General features: G+C 39.7%; 1 protein-coding gene across 3 annotated transcripts in view; it reads left to right on the top strand.

Annotated features, from left to right (window-relative positions):
* Positions 1 to 12,803, top strand: part of prrg4 (proline rich Gla (G-carboxyglutamic acid) 4 (transmembrane)) — a 51,426-nt gene extending 38,623 nt beyond the window's left edge. For all 3 annotated transcript variants that reach the window (XM_041198309.1, XM_041198307.1, XM_041198310.1), the window contains exons 6-7: positions 7,399 to 7,524; positions 9,769 to 12,803. In XM_041198309.1, the coding sequence (XP_041054243.1) occupies positions 7,399 to 7,524; positions 9,769 to 9,808 (166 nt within the window). In that variant the 3' untranslated portion in view covers positions 9,809 to 12,803. The remainder of the gene's footprint in view (positions 1 to 7,398; positions 7,525 to 9,768) is intronic.
* Positions 12,804 to 18,886: the final 6,083 nt, after the last annotated feature.

The raw sequence follows: 18,886 nt of genomic DNA, 5'->3' as shown, positions 1-18,886 counted from the left end.
TGGCTTTCTAACATCTAGGCTTGAAAACTGTCTCTGACCAACTTCCCTGTTTATGTCATTAAGAGCTTTCCTGTTTTGACTGAGAGAGCCTGTGTATGTTTTTCCTACTTGTAGTTTGTGTGAAGTAATCTTCAGAATCTACCTTTTTTCTGTGGTTTGTCACATTACGTACTTCTCTCATAAGATCATCCCTCAGATACCATTCTTTCGAGGCTGAAAGCCGAGTAACATCAGGAAGTCCCTCACTCATTTTTTTTCCACTGAGGTACCTCAGTCAAGCTTTGAAGCTGAGCAGAAAAATAATGCTTCTCTCCATTATTTGATAGGGCAGACAAAGAAAAGATCTTTCCACTTGTGGGTAAGACCAAATGTAGGGGCCATCAATATAATAGGTCCAATAAGGTATTTGGGAGAAACCTCTTTACCCAGATTGTGGTTGGAAAGTCATTCACTACCACATGAACCAGCTGAGACAAATAATATGGATACATTCAAGGGAAAGCTGGATTAATACATGACGGAGAAAGGAATAGAAGGAAATGTCGATAGGGTTAAATGAAGCAGGGTAGAAGGAGGCTCATGTGGAGCATAAACACTGATATGGACCAGCTGGGCAGAATGGCCTGTTTCTATGTAAGTCTTTGTATCAATATACCTTTCTATATTGCAAATTAGTCTAAGAATGGATCATTAGATTTGGTTTGTGTTTAGAATTAAAAAAAAAATGATGGCCTGTAACATCCAAGCTCAGCAACGTTGGATATGGGGGGTACCCCAAAGATCTACTGGAGAATCCCTCTGGGAGTTTCCCAGGTAAGGGTCTGCATGACAATTGTCCAGAAATGCACACTTCTCCTGGACAATTGCGCCGCGCTGTGAACTATCCAAAAATGCAGTCTAAATTGCAAACATCGGATGGTTCCGCCAAGGTTATACCAATAGCTACTCAGGAAAAGTTAGAAGAATTAAAACCCCTTCTAACTTCTGAATAACTATTGTAAAGACTCAGACTGACCCCACAGATTCCGTCTGACTTCCAACACCGGCCCCCCCTTCCGATTTTCACCCAAACCCCCTGAACCTTCCACAACCCCCCACCCCTCCCCCCAATGGATTTCTGACCCCCACCCTCCCTGGACCTACAACTGACCTCTGCCTCAAACTCTGCCGCCCCACCCAGACTTCTGAACCTCCCTCCAGACTTCTGAATTCTTCCCCACCAAGCCACAATTCGCTGGGGCCTGCGAGGCGTCTTTCAACACAGTTCCAGTGAATGGAAGTGTCCACGTAATTTTCAAGGGCAGGTAAGCAGGTATTTGTTTCTTCTAATTTCTGCAGGCCAGCACTTTCCAACTCTAGTTGAAAGTTATGGCCCAATGTAAAATAAGCAGTGTGGTGGGACATTGAAGCTTGGTACAAGAAGAAGTGCATTTATTTTGGGACTTAGCACATCCTTTGGATGACTCAAAAGTTGACTGGTTCCACTCTAGGTCTATTGTGTTTTGACTTTTCAGTTTTGCTGAAGACATTGTATTGTAGGAGAGGAGGGTCTTATCAAAAACCCAGCTATTTTTCACAATGTTGGGGACAGTTTTCCCTGTGCTGCTGTCCAGGAGTGTTGCTTGCCAGCTCTGAGTGCAGATTTGGAATCACCAGCATGCCACCCCTATGGTCTTGCATTAAAATTGATGTGCTGTTGGGCCAGCTTTAGTACTTCAGATAAATGAATCCTACTAAATCTTGGCATTTTGTCCTTCTCTAATTGATGGTTTGCTGAATAATTTATCAGGGGAACTTTTTTATCTTTACGTCTCAAGTAAAAAAAAATTAAATCCTGTAAGCCATATTTTACCAGTTTAATGTCTGGGAATATTCTTTGAAGGTATTCATCTAGAACATCAGCATGTACAAACATAAGTACAGCCATGATCATCACTTGGCTTAAAGATCAGAGTTTCCGTAGATTTTAGTATAAGCTGTTGCCCTCTCACTTTCTTTCTTGCCTCTGACTTCCTGTGTATGCATCTTGCTGTCATGCATGCACTTATCTTGCAATTTTTCTTTTTCTCTCTCGTAGCTCTTTGTATTCTATTAGATCCTCTGATAAGGTTCTAGCTAAGCAAACCTGCCATACTCCTTTTTAAAACACAGTTTGATGGAAGGATGCACAGTCTGCAGCTGACAGCTGTTTCTCACAGGGGCAGGTGTTGAATCTAAAGTTATTAGCAAGATTTGAACACATTTCATCTAATAGAGAAAAATCTGCTGAGCCAGTAACGGATCATTTACAGATTAACAAATACTAAACCTTGGTTTGGTTCTTGCAGTATGTTTTTTAAATCAGGTGATAATCAGTGAAAAGATTTTCTGTAGTGCAGCTTCTTCCGCACCACCCCGCACCCCCCCCCCACCCCGCTGCAGAGCTGACTGTGACTCACTGCTCTGCCCAACATATTCTATTTTACAAGGCCTTTTGAAGTCTGTTAGCTCTTACATTGTAAGCACAATGTGATGGAATACAAACTTGGTATGAAAATGTAACACAGATTTCAATATTAATATAATTGGACTTCTTGAGCTGCTGAATGAAAAAGCGAATGGTTTCTGCCAGAACATTAGGGTCAAACTTGGACCTGCATGTCTGTAATTCGGATACAGAAAATGAGAGAAATCCATGATTCTGGTCACATTGAGAATGTAAATCCCAGTTGGTTTTTTTCCCTCCGATCACCTGCCCTGAATCTCATTAGGTGTCAGATTTATTGGAACTGCTGCCCTGTAGTTGCTTACCAAGGGCAACCCTGTCCTCTACTTTTGGGATTTACTACATACTAATTGGGAATGAGAGGCCTAGTGGATTGATTTTTTTTTTTCACACTCCATCCTCTCTAGTCCAAGTTTGTTGAGACAAATTGTTGTCTCAAGATCACTTCGGCAATGAATACATGGATTTTCACTGAAAATTGGATCCTGATATTTGATCTGTTAAAAACAGTGGTTCAAATCCCAATGTAGTAAGACATAGGAACATAGAAACAGGAGTAGGTCATTTACCCCCTTGAGCCTTTGCTGCCATTCACTGAGATTGCTCTTGATCTGTGAACTAACTCCATATGCTTGCCTTTGCCCAATATCCCTTATTATGAAGAAGTGTTTCCTAATTTCATTCCTGCAAGATCTGATTCTAATTTTTTATACTATGGGGAGTCTAGGACTAAGGAGAATCTGTGGAATTATTTTCTCTGTACTTACTCTATCTGTTCCTCTGGATATGTTAAACTTCAATCAGATCACCCTTAACCTTCTAAGTTTCAAAGAATACAACTTTAGCTTGTGTAACAAAAACAAAAATAGCTGGAAAAACTCAGCAGGTCTGACAGCATGACAAAAAACTTTTGTTTTTGTTTCAGATTTCCAGCATCCGCAGTATTTTACTTTTATCTTAGCTTGTGTAATCTTGCCTTGTAATTTAACCCTTGGAGTCCAGGTACCATTTGTACTCCCTCCAAAGCCAATGTATCCTTAATGTGTGGTGCCCAGAACTGCTCGCAGTTTACCAGGTGTGGTCTAACCAGGGCTTTGTTTAGCTGAAGCAGGACTTCTACTTCCTTGTATTCTAGCCGTCTAGAAATAAAGACCAGCATTTCATTAGCCTATTTGATTATTTTTTGTACTTGTTTATGGCATTTAATGGTCTAAGTACCTGGACCGCCAAATCTCTTCAGACCTCTGCTGTTTCTAGCTTTCACTATTTAAAAAGCACCATGTTCTATCTTTTTTGCATCCAAAGTGGATGACCTCACATTTGCCTGTGTTGAAATTCATTTCCCACAAATTTTCCTATTGATTTAATCTGCCAATATAATTGTAATTTTACACTTGCATTGACATTGCTTACAATTCTGCCCAAAATTTGATTTCTCCAATCACTAAACCAATGGCCTTAATAGCAAATGAAAAGAACAGTTTGTGATATGTTCACTAAAAAAAAAACTTTGACCTATTTAAGTTACAAGGAAATCCCTCTGCTCTAACAAAGTTACATATAAATTAACTTAATTTTTTAAAACTTGATTAATGGTAGCAACAGCAAGTAAGAAAGAAAGAACTTGCACTTGTATAGCACCTTTCTCAATCTTTAGATATCCCAAAGTGCAGTTTTTGAAGTGTTCTCACTGTTATGCTGTAGGTAAACACAAAATACACAGAGAAAGTGTTTACATGATATGGAATGTATTCTTAAGAAAAAGCAACTTGTTCATTCATATCCCTCACTCCCTTTGCCCCAAATAGGCCGCTGAAGACAAGGACCCCTGGGCCTTGAGTTTTGGCATTTCCTCTCCTCAGCCACTCCACTGTTCTAGTTTGCTTTCTTCCTTTAAGATGCACTTTGAAATCTACCTCTTTGACCAAGCTTTTGGGTCACCTGTCCTAATATCTCTTCTTGAACCTCTGTTGGTTTATGCCTGATTATGATCCAAGAAGTGTCTTGGGCTGTTTATTACTAAATAAATGCAAGTGGTTATTGGGAGTGGAGTGGAGTCAGAATGTTTAGGAACATCATTCTGGTGCTTTTTTTTTTTTGCTTTTAAAAATCAGACTCATTTCCTAAGTGATTTCCTTCAGCTTTAAGATGGTTAATTTTAACTACATATTTGTAAACATTTTTAAAAATGAAGACTCCAAGGTGTGTTGGCCTGTACAGCGCTGAGCTGTGAGCTGCAGCATGCATTAATTGCAGGTGATACACAAACAGGATCAACAAAATAGTAACAGAGGAAAGGAGAGGAGATTTGGTTTAATTTCAGAGTTAAGAAGCTGATGACACTGATGAAGGTGCAGAAAGCATTGACAGTTGGCAGATGTTTGGGCTGATGTACGGGATTCAGGAGAGGTGTCATAACAAGAAAATGGGATGTGTCAATGAGATCAATGAACATTGGTGAAAATGATCAAATGACGTACAACAGGAAAATCGGAGATGCTGAAAAACAATGCAGTCTCCACAATGTCCACTTCTCAAGTGGAAAGAATGGCGAGAATAGGGTGGAAAACTAGATTTGCCGTGACACAGGCAGGAAGTTGATACAAAATAATGTCTTTTGTATGGTGTGACTTGCAAATGCCAAGTTTGTCTGCCCTGTCCCAAAAAACCCCCTTCATTCTCCATTCACTCAATTATTTCCCTTAATTCCCCTCAATTCTCCCTTAACTTGATCCAGTGTCTGACTCCCTGGGCAGGCTATTCCACACATTTACTGCCCTGTGCATTGAGTAGCTAAATCTAAACTGTGTCCTTTCCCTTTTCTAATCTTAAGCCCAGTTACCCTGATTCTAAACTTTGCAGTGATATTAAACGTATTATTGTTTCAATTTCCTTGAGGATCTTGAATATTTAGGAACAGGAGTAAGCCATTCAGCCCCTCAAGCCTGTTCAATCAGATCTTGGCTGGTGTGAACCTCAAAACCATTAACTTTGCTTCATATTTATACATATTCTCTGAACAAAAATCTATGATCTCAGTCTTGAAAATACCAATTGTTCCCTGGTATCCACAGACTGTTGGAGAAGAGTGTCCTAGATTTACATTATTCTTTGTGTGAAAAAATACTCTCGAATGAATTGCCTAGCAAAAATGTTATGGTTATATGAGTTCTGCCCACCACCTTATTCTGGATTCTCCCAACAAAGAAAATAGATTCTCTGTATCTACCCAACAAATTTTTTGATCATTTTTAATGCTTCAACTTGATCAACACTACTGCCCCTGAACTTTGTAAAATCAAGGGAATACAAACTAAGTTTATGCAACCTTTGCTTAAAAAAAACTCTACAAACCTCAAATATTTGACTAATACCTCCCTGGGTCTTTTTTCTCCCAGAGTAAACAATCCTAAACTCTTCAACTTCTCAAACCCTTTTGATGCCTTGTGCTTGTATCAGCTTGGCTGCCATTTGTGGTTATTCAGGCTGTTGTACTGTACAATGATCGCTACTATTCAGCTGTGATCATTCTGGTATCTTGTACAAAGTCACGATCCTCCTCCGGTTTCCTACATTAAAACAGTGACTATACTTTGAAAATACTTCATTGGTTGTAAAGCACTTTGCGTTTTTCTGGTGGGATTCATCCTTTATCCCTCATTTAAGCCTGCAGATAATAGCATAATAGAAATTGGGACGGTGAAGGTAAGCCTAGGTAGAATGGATACCTGGAAGTTGGAAAGTTGTAACCTGAGGGAAGTCAGCTTTTGTTACCAATAGAAAGCATTGTTAACTTTAAACTCAAGTGGTTACTTCCAGCATCTTAAATGACTTGTTTGGCATTTTTTTGAAGTACATGACAAGAAAACCTTAGGGAATAGAGAGAACATCAAATGGATGCAATTATCTTGTTGCCAGGATCACTGTTTTATAAACATATTATTGGCCTGCAAATGTTTCAATTTACTTGTGACGAGGAGCAAGTGGATCTCTGTGTAAATATTTTGACTTGCTCGACAAGTAATGATTGCCAACCATGACTGAAAACAATTTCCACAAAAGAATCTGTGTAGGTAAAAACTACAGAGATTAGAAGAAGCAGGGGGAGGGACTAGTGGCATGATACCTGCGAGACCGACTCTGAAAGACTTGTAACACAGTTATAAGTGTTAAAAGTATTTGCAAGTTTATAACAGTTGCCATAATTTTAAAATATTTAAAATCATTAAAAAAAAATCTGTCATTGAGCATAAGACAGACCTCAAGGGTATGTCTTCTGATTGTGATGTCACGAGGGGCCATGATTTTATCTGCAATACACCACACCTTGCTGTTGGTCCTGAAGCAAGTCTTTGTTGCAGGAAGAAGAGGAAGTTTTTGCAGGAACCTACAAATCAGTTTGTTTTTTTGTACAGTCAGAGGCGAACGCTGCCACTTCACTGCTGACAGTAAAATCTAAGCCAACATTTAGTTACGTTAAGCTGTTTGTTTGGAATTATTTTATTGTAGTGTATACAGCCCAATGTTGCATATGATTGTTTTCTTGAATGCTGTAAAGTGTACTGACATGACCGTACATTCATTTTTTCTTGTAATAAACACCTAACTTGCTGTGGCAGCTTAGAGTCAGAAATAATATAAGCACAGATTTTCATGAATCTTTTCTGCTTTGCTTGTACCTGGTTGGTCAAGAGTTGTGTAGAGAATTTAATTATTTTTCATTTACAGTAACTATGTTTTGGTCTTATTACCTCCTGTCTCTACAGTATTTTCCATCCTGAACTTTTGTCTGAAACTACACATTCCTATATATCTGGTGACTGTTCCATTCTTGTAGAAAACAGGACCAGGACCAGTGAATTGAGATGCCACTATGTCCGCTTGAGTGCATATTAATTCCCTTGTCTTATCAGGAGGACTGAGGAAACATCCATGAATCCTGTGCCCTTTACTACAGATCCAGAGTCAGCTCTACCTTCCTATGAACAGGCACTTGTGGCAACTGGACAATATGATGCCCCTCCACCCCCTTACCCAGGGTAGGTAATACCTTTGTCTTTTTTAAGACTGCAGAACTAATGCAGTAGTTATAATATTAGTTATTGGAATATATGTTTTCCTGGTAATCCTATGTACAATAAGTTTATCTCAAGCATGATTCATTAGCTGTGAATTGCTTTGGGACAATGTATGGATGTGAAAGGCACCATATAAATTCTAAGTTCATTCTCATAAACTTATAAAAGATGGACTCAGGACGAAATCTTCTGCTTTCCAAAGATCTTTCAATCTATGTTAGCCAACAATCTAAATGTCAGCCAACAGCCTGGCCAGAGGTTGGGCTGGAAATATGATTTCCCAAGCAGTCATAACCTAGCTTAGGTGGGACTCAAAAGTGTGATTTGTCTTTGCCAAGGAATCTGTTGTTTGTTATCTGGGTGTCAAGAAGTTGTAAGTAACTGGCATGTTTAAAAAAAAGTTGCTCGTGATTGGTGTGATTAGTTCTCCATTATCATTTTGAATTTAAATCTCTTTACATATTAACATTTAAAGGCAAGTTTTTGACTTAGAATCCCAAACTTTCAATCTACTTCTTGATGTATATTGAAAATGATGGCTTTGGTAGTTATATTGGTCCATGACTTCCGAGCTCCAGGGCAGCATTTCTGGAGGGGGTACCCCAAAGATATGCTAGGGAACCTCTCTGCTCTGGGAACCATCCAAAAATGTGATTTAAATTGCAAACTTTGCATGGTTCTGACTGTCTTACAACAATAGTTACCAGAACAAGTTAGGAGAATTAAAACCACTTCTAGCTTCTGGCTAACTATTTGTACTGACCTCCCCTGGGATAATGATTACCATCCCACACGGGACTCCCTGACTACCGACCCCCAACTGGGCGCCTCCACTCTCAACTGCACCCCCAGCCCAGTCCCACCAATCCTACCCACTTACCTTATACACTTAGTTTCTCCCTGGCTTCTCAGCGGCTGGACCTATAGCTGCTGCAAAGCAAGTAAGTTTAATGCTGTAAAAAGTGGGCATAACTTGCTTCACGGAGCTGTCCCTCAACAAGTAGGCTTTGAGAACCTGTTGATCTGGAGCGATCTTGCCTGCTGGCCTGAGTCGAAAGGTTGGGTGAGATAGGAGTGGTTGCATTTCAAGGCTAAGTTATTATAAGCGGAGTGGCAATCATATCAATTGACACTCCACCTGATGTTACGGCCCATTAAGTCTAACAGGGAATAGCAATGAAATAAACTGACCTGTATTTAAATAACACCTTTTAAAACCTTTATGCGCTTTACAATCAATGAAGTACTTTAACAAAAGATGCAACACCTGCCCCTTCACTTCCTCTCTCCTCACCGTCCAAGGGCCCAAACACTCCTTTCAAGTGAAGCAGCATTTCACTTGCATTTCCCTCAACTTAGTCTACTGCATTCGTTGCTCCCAATGTGGTCTCCGCTACATTGGAGAGACCAAATGCAAACTGGGCAACCGCTTTGCAGAACACCTGCGGTCTGTCCGCAGGAATGACCCAAACCTCCCTGTCGCTCGCCATTTAAACACTCCACCCTGCTCTCTTGCCCACATGCCTGTCCTTGGCTTGCTGCATTGTTCCAGTGAAGCTCAGTGCAAACTGGAGGAACAGCACCTCGTCTTCCGACTAGGCACTTTACAGCCTTCCGGACTGAATATTGAATTCAATAACTTTAGATCTTGAACTCCCTCCTCCATCCCCACCCCATTTCCGTTTCTTCCCCCTCCCTTTGGTTATTTCCAATAATTTATATAGATTTTTCTTTTCCCACCTATTTCCATTATTTTTAAAATCTATACTTTATGCCCTGTTAGTCTTATTCCACCCCACCCCCACTAGAGCTGTACCTTGTGTGTCCTGCCATCCATTCTTAATTAGCACATTCGTTTAGATAATATCACCACCTTCAACACCTCTTTGTTCTTTTGTCTGTGACATCTTTTGATTATCTGCTCCTATCACTGCTTGCTTGTCCCTACAGCCCTCCCCGCCCACGCCACCTTACACCAACTTATATTTCACCCCTCTCCTAATTTTACTCAGTTCTGTTGAAGGGTCATGAGGACTCGAAATGTCAACTTTTTTCTTCTCCACCGATGCTGCCAGGCCTGCTAGAATAGAGGTTTCTCTTAAAATTTCAGCAATATAACCTTCTGAAGCTGTTCAAACATTGAAAATTTTACATATTGTAGTAAACTTTTAAAAACATTTTTTCACAATTATATTGTTTGTACAGGTCGTCTTCTGGTTCCTGGAAATCCCATCGCTCTCGATAATGAACAAAAATTAGAATTGATAAAATATTCACGCTAACAGTAAACATTTAAATTTAATGTATTTTTAATAATGAAATCTGCACTATACAAATGATATTTAATTAAGTATTCTTTGTTTGTATTTGAATGTGTGATATTTGTACATAACTTTACATGGAGATGTAAAATTATCAGGAAATTATACAAAAATGTTGATTCTTTTTCATTGTTTAATCTTTTTCTAACACTTTAATTCATAGTACACTTGGAACAGCATTTTAAACAATGCACATTTAAATCTTGCAAACCACTGACTCTCATGCTTTTTTGGTGGAAGTACAGGTCTGAGATTGGCTCCAAGTTGCAGGATTCTCCAACTCCAAGAGTGATTGAAAAATTTGTTAAATATTGTGAAATCAGGCCTGGCTTTAGTATCACTGAGTAATCAGACACGAGCCTTCCCATGATGTTTATCAAATATCAATTATGAATAAGGTGGAATTATATTATTCAGGTTCACTCAAACACATCTTAAATTCAAGGTCTCTGAAATTCAAAATCTCTGCAAGTCTAGCAGTTCAATAACTCAAATCGATACCAGACACAAAAGCATCAACTTGTTAAAAAAAACTGTTGGCTGTGGAACAAATTCATTGATACCTTTTATCTTTCTCTGCCCATAACTTGAACAATTCTGCCTATGCCCACATTGGAGTTCAATCACTAGCTCAACATCTAAAGAATTCATGGCCAAATTGAAATGTCTGGTTAGCTACTGTCCTGGATATACTACTTTCAGTGCACGAGAACATTCAAATTATGATATCAGAGAGTTCGGTTATAGTATAAGACACATTATACCACTTATTCAATTATTTTTCTGTGCCAGTGATGGGAGGGGTTTTTTTTTTGGTAAGATTGTGGTAAGCCTAATGAAAAATTCAGCTCTTTGCTTTGAACATAGTAGGTACCAATATGTAATGCAAGAGCTTTCCCTTTAAAGCATAAATGATGGAATAATGTCTGTAGGCATTCTGCATTAATCTGATCTGTAAGACTGTATACCAGAAGATGAATTAAGGGGTCTGAATGGGTTAATGGGATGGAGAGGAATCTAGTCATGGGAGATGGTTGATGAAGTTAGAATGATTTATGTTGAGTAGTTTCCATCACCAGTATACTTCAACTGGCAACTTGTACCCTATCCTTAGACTAACTTCCTATGGACTAGTAAGCAAAGAGTAAGTGGTGACACATTATTGCATGTTAGGAATAAGGAAAAAAGGTGTGTGCATTGGATTTCTAATCACTGCTTATAACCAATAACATTTATTAGTACTGCTGTGGATAAACCTGGATCTGAATTTGAGTGACAACTCCATACCATACCTAACCTCTTCAGTTTTCTCCCTTTAGAGATCCAGTGCTATCTTGCTATGAAAGAAACTCAGCTGTACTTTAGAACTTTTCTCTTCACCTATTTGAGAAATAAACTGCCCAGTTGTTCAGCAAATTTAACTATTCAGTAGCTAAACTATATGAACCGGAAATATTCCAGGTTTAATCCAAGTCTGTGTGTGGAATTATCTGATCTGTCAGGCTGATGTAAAGACAGTGACTCTATGTTACAGAGAAACAAAACAAGTTAGAATCCCTGCTCCTAATCATGGTCAGGGACTGCTTCTGGAAGTTCCATGTAACCTAAAGTGATGTTTGGGCAATTGGATAGCCTATCAACTCTAATACACAAGTCTCATGCATGAATCATTGCTGCTTGGATGAGGATAATATAATAGAGTGAGTTTATAGAGCTGTTGCCCTGAGAGGGAGACAATGCCTTCAGGAGATGAGAAAATTGAAGTATAAAACTTCAAAATTAGCCTTGTCATTTTTCCTATTTTGAGTATTGATCAGAAGTTGATTTTGCCTCTCCTGGATGATTAATCCCTGTTGAAGTTAGCATGTTATCTTAAAAAATGAAAGAGAAATGAAAAGGAAAGGCTCTTGTGTCGCCTCAAGAGAATGGAGCCTGACAATTTTTGCAAAGGTATTCAAGTCAGCAAGCCTGACAGGAAGAGGAATCAAAGAGAAGCTATTTCAGTTTAAAACCTAAACAGGCCTAATTAGACTTGCATACAGTTGTTTAAGGTAGGAATTACTGACACACTTCGATGGGGAATCAATTCTGATATGCTTCCCACATCATATGGAGTTATGACAAAGTAAGGGGATCGGTTAGTTCAGTAGTCTAGATAGCTAGAGTGTGATGCAGGATGACACCAATGGCGTCGTAGTTCATGGAAGCTTGCCCTATGCTTGCAGAATGGCGCACCTCAAACGATATATCCAATTGTCTCTCTCTAATAGAGAGAGATGCCTATAGTCCTTTGTGGACTATGGATAATTACCTTATTACCTTATGACAAAGTAAAGCCCTGGGAATGAAGTCCAGATGGTAGTCTCTAAGTAAATCATTCCTTTTGTGTGTTTTAAGTCCCTAATTATTGTGAAATCTGAGAGGCTTAAGTTGTCAGATATCTGGCTAACTATGACCAAAGCAACTCTTTGTGAGCTGAATTCAGAGTTTATTTTGAACTGAGCCATCAAAAGCAGTCATGGTTTGGCTGCAGCTACCGAGGAGGTTTTGAAGCAATTTGGTCTCCCCCATCGAAACTGGTATCTCAGTGCTTTTTCCTCTAACCCTAACCTTCCCCAGCCCCCAATTCCTACCCCACAAACACCCAGAATAAACATTTCCCTGCGAAGAGACATTATCCACAAGAAGATTGTTTCTTTTTGCTCTATCTTTGTCCTCCCTTTGGCACTTTTTTTAACCAGTCACTCATTAAAATTTTGTGTGTTATAGATCATCATTCTGGATTCTATACACCTATTGTTAAATAATTTCTTTCTGTAGGACTATTTTGTTTTTCACTTGTGCATTGTGTCTTTGTTAATGGATTAATAACTCTAAAATGTTTTGATTCTAAATAAAACCTGCTTTCTTCAAAAAAAACAATTCAGCCTCGTTAATCTTAGAAACTGAAGTGTTCTACAAAAAGTATAACAACAAACTGTCCACTGATGGTAGCTCCATTTGGCAAACTGCAAAAACGTCCCTCTACAGCTTAAGCTCAGTGGTCTTTGCCATAAATAACCATCATTAAACCCACAGAGTCCATACTCTTTGATTTGCTCAGTCTAATGAAATTTTCCTTTTAAAAAGACTTGCACTTTATACAGTGGCTTTCACAACATGACCTCTTAAAGTGCTTTGAAGAATAGGCACTGTTGTAATATAGGAAATGTTGTAAGTTGTATACGGCAAGGTCCCACTAGCAACAACATGTTAGCCAAAAGACGGCACCTCCAACAGTGCAGCATTCACTCAGTATTGTACTGAAATATCAGGCTTGATTGTGTGCTGGAATGGAACCCAACATCTGATTCAGATGTGATAATGTTACCGACTGAACCACAACTGAAGCAAACAAAGCAATAGGCATGTATGCCAATGAAAATTATGAGGTAAGGTTCAGATTATTTCAGGGGAACTATATGGTTTTCAGGCTCATACAAGATGCAGATATCTCTGGCACACTAGAAACTGTTAGGTCTTGTTTCCCCAGTAAATTGCAGTTGGGCATGCTATTGTAATACGTTTATGCTTTACAATTTAATTCAATGATGAATTATGAATTAAATGATATTTTAGTAAAGAGAAAAATTGTCTTATTTCTATTTTTGTGTTCTGACAAAGTGCAAGGAATGATCTGTCCTCCCCAGACGCTTATATAATTATGTGGCACTGTGGAACGCAAGTTAGAAAACTTAGGGGGAGATGGTGGCATAGTAGTAATGTCACTATTCTAGTAATCCAGAGACGCAGGCTAATGATCTGGGGACACGGGTTCAAATCCCACCACAACAGCTGGTGGAATTTAAATTCAGTTGTTAAAATCTGGAATATAAAGCCAGTCTCAGTAATGATGACCATGAAACTATCATCGATTGTTGTAAAAACCCAACTGGTTCACTAACATCCTTTAGAGAAGGAAATCTGCTGTCCTTACCTGGTCTGGACTACATGTGACTCCAGACCCACAGCAATGTGTTTGATTCTTCTGAATCTTGCTCTCTGAAATGGCCTAGCAAGCCACTCAGTTCAAGGGCAATTAGGGATGGGCAATAAATGCTGGCCTTGCCAGTGACGCCCACGTCCTGTGAAAGAATAAAGAAAAAAAAAATGTGTAAATTCAAGTCAGCGTATGCGCAAAAGCAAGATGGTTTTAAAAGTAAAAGAAATGACAGGAAAGTCCCAGCTTCGGTGTGTGTGCAGAGTTATCTGATCTCCACTCTGATGGTGATTGCTCACAGCAGTTCTTGGGTTAAAGAGGGGAAAATTGGGGCTGACTAGACCGCTTACTGGAAGTATATGTGTGAATATCAGCTGAGGGCAGGAACTATTCTTAGCTATGGTGCATCTTGAGTTGGAATTTCTCACTAACCTCATTGCCTACACTCGATGATAAATAATGGTCATTTGGAAGAGATTCCTGTGGGTGCTTGCTGCCCTTATATGGAGTGAAACCTGATTCTGTCCTTGTTTACATCCACGTATGCACTGTATGATAGGGGTTTACTGGCCAAGCAACCATGAGGGGGAAAACTGACATACTTTATTCCCTAATTTGGGGTAATTGAGGCAATTGTAGTCTCTGCTTTTACCCTGTCTGAGATGACCTACCACAGAACAGATCAGGGACTGAACTTGGTACCTTCCTGCTTCATATGATCAAATATTATAATATTCTCTCTAAGATGTAAAGGAAACTGCATGTCTCTTTTATTTGAACCCTTCAGGAGACACTGGGGTGCCACAGTATTGTCAAACTAATAAGATTTGACAAAAGTGTTCCCTTTTTAGAGGGGTATAACTAATAAACACTTAAGCAGAAGTGAAGGGAAATTCAAATTAAATAATATTGCTTCCACTTTCAGTTATGTTCTACAGTGCCCACTCATCATGGAAGGTTTCAAGCGTACAGCTAGACACCCCTTGCTTCTTCTCCAGCGTCATTCAGGCATAGACGAGGCTGCAGAAGAGAGGCCAATACAGCCAGGGTAAACACTGGCTGTGTACATCCTGGATTTATGAATGGCAATACCCTGGCTAGATCCAGGAATAGACACGTCAGGTGGTCCTCCAACTTTGAAACTTGTGTACTAGTTTAAATGAAGCAAATCAGCATTGGTAGTTACTGATATGTTGGGGCTGTTGGGTGATATGATGTGCTTTTTGTACAATTATATTAAATAATACTGGTTCTATTCTAGAGGTTATAAAAGAACAGGAACGGAACAACTGACGAAAAAAATTCCCAGGAACCTTTTTGTATGACTGCTAGTTTTGACCTGCAGTGATGAACAGCCTCACTGCTTTCAGGAAATCTCCTTCCTACTCTGTTAACCATTAACCACACATTCCGCTGTGTACTTTGAAGATAGCTTGTCTTTGGGACTTTTCCTGTATTTAGATGGATGTAAAATTGCATCAGTGTCACATAAGTGATAACGCTTTTAAAGTTTCTAACTTGTTATCTGGACTATTAGAATAAGTTTCTTTCTTTAAAACAGTTACTGTATATTAGAGTAAGAGTTGCCTGTGCCAAAAAATGGGGCAATTTCTCATTTCAAGTTTACAGTGTCAGCATCAAGTACCTCTTAACCAATCTACAAGTCAAATGCAAAATGAAGCCACCACTTATAGTGTAACTTAGCCCCATATTCAAGCACCTGCTACCACATGATTGAGACATGCCAATTTCTCACTTCAGCTATCCTTGTGGCTCCCATTAGTGAGAGTGCCAAGTTGGGAGCAGTTTTATGCTGTGCTTCAAATCAACGGAGAAAACCAGAACGAGACTACCAGCAATTTAAGGTGCTCTTTATAGCCGGCAGATCGTCATCTAATTGCTATGCTGAGTGGTGTAGGGGACCAGGGTCTTCCAAACTTCTGATCATAGCACCAGTGGATGACCTTGTTCTTGGAGTTCTGGGTAAGCCGGTCATTAATGTATCTAGATGCTTCCTTCACTATTGCCCTCTTGCTCTTCTTTAGTTAATCCTTCCATTGGTGATTTGGCACCCTTTCCCTTATGCACGGATATCATCCGAAGAACTCGATTTGTCCTTTGATATTTGAGTTCTCTTGTTCTTCCAGGCTCATTCAATACTTCTTCGTTAGTTCTTTTCTTCACCCAACTTACCCTAGGGTCCTTCTTAAGCACCACATTTTGAAGCTATTGATTTTCTTTTTCTTCCTCTTTCTCAATGCTCCAACCTTCACATCCATAATTCATTGCTAACCAAACATAACATTTTAGTGCATGGATTTTCATTTCAAGACTCAAGCTGATGTTTCTTAGAATGTTGCTTAATTTTGTTAAAACAAATTTGGCTTGTCCAATCCTCCTTCAAATTACAGTACTGCTTTTAACATCAGATGTTATTGTGTTTCCTAGATAGTTGAATTTATTGACGTGTTCTAACTTACTTCCATTTACTGTGATGCTGCATACTGGAATGTCCTTTATTTTGTCATTACATAAGTGTACATTTTCTTGCAGTTGAGTGTAAGCTGGTATCTACCACTTTCCTTTACAATTGTTTCCATTTCCATTTTGCAAGTCTTTTTCATTTGTCGTCGGTTTAGTGGATACTTAGCCAGCAGATAGAAAGGAGTTTTCATCCCATTACTCTGGGTTGGATTTAATCCCAGGCCCAGAGGTTACAGTTCAGTAACTAAACAGCTACACCAGTCTGTCCCCATCAAGAGGTTTCTAATTAATTGTATGGCATATTTATAGAGGCTGACTGATTTGTAACTTACTTTCCGTTTGCTTGAATGTCAGATGCACCTCGAGCGTTAAGAATATAGAAGGAGGAGCAGAAATAGGCCATCAAAAACCAGCTCGCTGATGCTCTGTTTGGGTTTCAGCCACTTGGCTCCAGACCACATTAGAGCCAAGGTCCAAACATGGACAAAAGAGCTGAATCCAGAGGTGAGGTTACAGTGACTGCCCTTGACATCAAGGCAGCATTTGACTGAGTGTGGCATCAAGGAGCCCTTCCAAATTGAAGTCAACGGGAATCAGGAGAAAAACTTTATGCTGGATGGAGTCATGCTGAGCACAAAGGAAGATAGCTGTGGTTGTTGGAAGCCAATCATCTAAGTCCCTGGATATCACTGCAGGAGTTCCTCAAAGTAGTGTCCTAGCCCCAATCATCTTCAGCTGCTTCATCGATGATCTTCCTGGCATCATAAGGTTAGAAATGGGGATGTTTACTGGTGATTGCATAGTGTTCTGTACCATTCCTAACTTCTCACTTACTGAAGCAGTCCATGCCCACACGCAGTAAGACCTGACAACATTTAGACTTGAGCTGATAAATGTTAAGAAACACTTGTGCAACAAAAGTGCCAGGCAATGACCATCTCCAGTAAGAGAATCTAACTATTTCCTCTTCACATTCAACGGCATTACCATTGCTAAATTCCCCACCATCCAAATCCTGGGGTTTACAATTGACCAGAGATTTAAGTTTACCAGCCATAGCTACAAGAGCATCTCCTGACTTCCCAAGCCTGTCCACCATTTACAAGGCAGTAGTGTGAGAGAACACTCTCCACTTGCCTGGATGAGTGCAGCTCCAAAAACACTCAGGATGTTAGACACCACCCAGGATAAAGCACTCCATTCACCACCTTAAACATTCACTCCCTCCACCACCAATGCATAGTGGTAGCAGTGTGTACCATCTAAAAAGTACACTACAGCAACTCACCAAGGCTCCTTTGACAGCACTTTTCAAATGTATGACTTCTATTGGCTAGAAGAACAAGGGCAGCAGACATGTGGGAACATTTCCATCTGCAAATTCTCTTCCAAGTCACACACCATCCTGACTCTCAACTATTGCTGTTCCTTCACTGTTGCTGGGTTAAAATCCTGGGACTCCCTCTGTAACAGCACTGTTGGTGTACCTATAGCACAGGGACTGCAGTGGTTCAAGAAGGTGGCTCAGCACCACCTTCTCAAGGGCACTTAGGGATGGGCAATAAACGTTGGCCTTGACAGCATGCTCACATCCTATGAATGAATTTTAAAAAAGCAGAATGCTGACTGCATCCAGATTGACCGTCTTGTTTCTATGGATAACAAGAGACTTTTAAAAATTGTTAGTTCATTGCCATTTTTCCCACTCCTCTCCCTGATTGCATATTGTTTCAAGGTAAGCCAGTTAAATATTATATCATAGAATATGGAAAAAAACCATTGTCCATTGTTGTTTGATAACTGGTTGAGGAAAAACAAAGAGGGATGAAGGTAACAAAGAAAATTGGGAGAAGTGGGTGCTAGTGCACTATATCCTCTGCTGTTGTAAATGTGTTCCTGTGGTCTGAGGGCTTGTAGTAAGCTTAGCAATACTGATCAGAATTTAGCAGAACTGGCATTAATTTGATAAACTCTTGCAAGAAATTCATTAGATGGTTGGCACAGAAAAGGAAAGACTTGCATTTATATAGCCAATTAAATGGTTTTGAAATGTAGCTACTGATGTAATATATGAAACCCGGCACCCAAATTGCATCCAGCAAGGTCCCACAAACAGCAATAAGATAATGAACTGATAATCTGTTTTAATAATCCCTTGCTCTTTGTCAGAAATAGTGCCAATAGATCTTTACATGCATCTCATACAAAAGACAGCATGCCTGACTGTGCAGCACTGCACTGGAGTCCGCCTAACCTTTGGGCCTGAATTTCTGAAGTGGGACTTGTAATTGCAACCTTCCTGACCCAAAGTGAGAGTGCTACCACTGAACCACAACTGACATTTTTATCTACTGCTCCACAATGAATCTACTATCACTTCCAGGTCTCTTTAAACTAGTCCTTCCCAAACTTGTTTCCAGTGTGATCCCATTTTAATGCCTCAGACTTCATGTCACTCCAGAATGAAAATTTGGCAGAAGTAGAGCTCTTGAGTGAGGGGGGTGGAGAGTTGGTGCTCAGTTGTTGAGTGGGGGAGAGG

Source organism: Carcharodon carcharias, chromosome 10, assembly GCF_017639515.1.
Source record: "Carcharodon carcharias isolate sCarCar2 chromosome 10, sCarCar2.pri, whole genome shotgun sequence".
Lineage (NCBI taxonomy): Eukaryota > Metazoa > Chordata > Chondrichthyes > Lamniformes > Lamnidae > Carcharodon > Carcharodon carcharias.
Note: the sequence above shows the minus strand (reverse complement) of the source record. Positions and strands in the feature narration are given on the sequence as shown.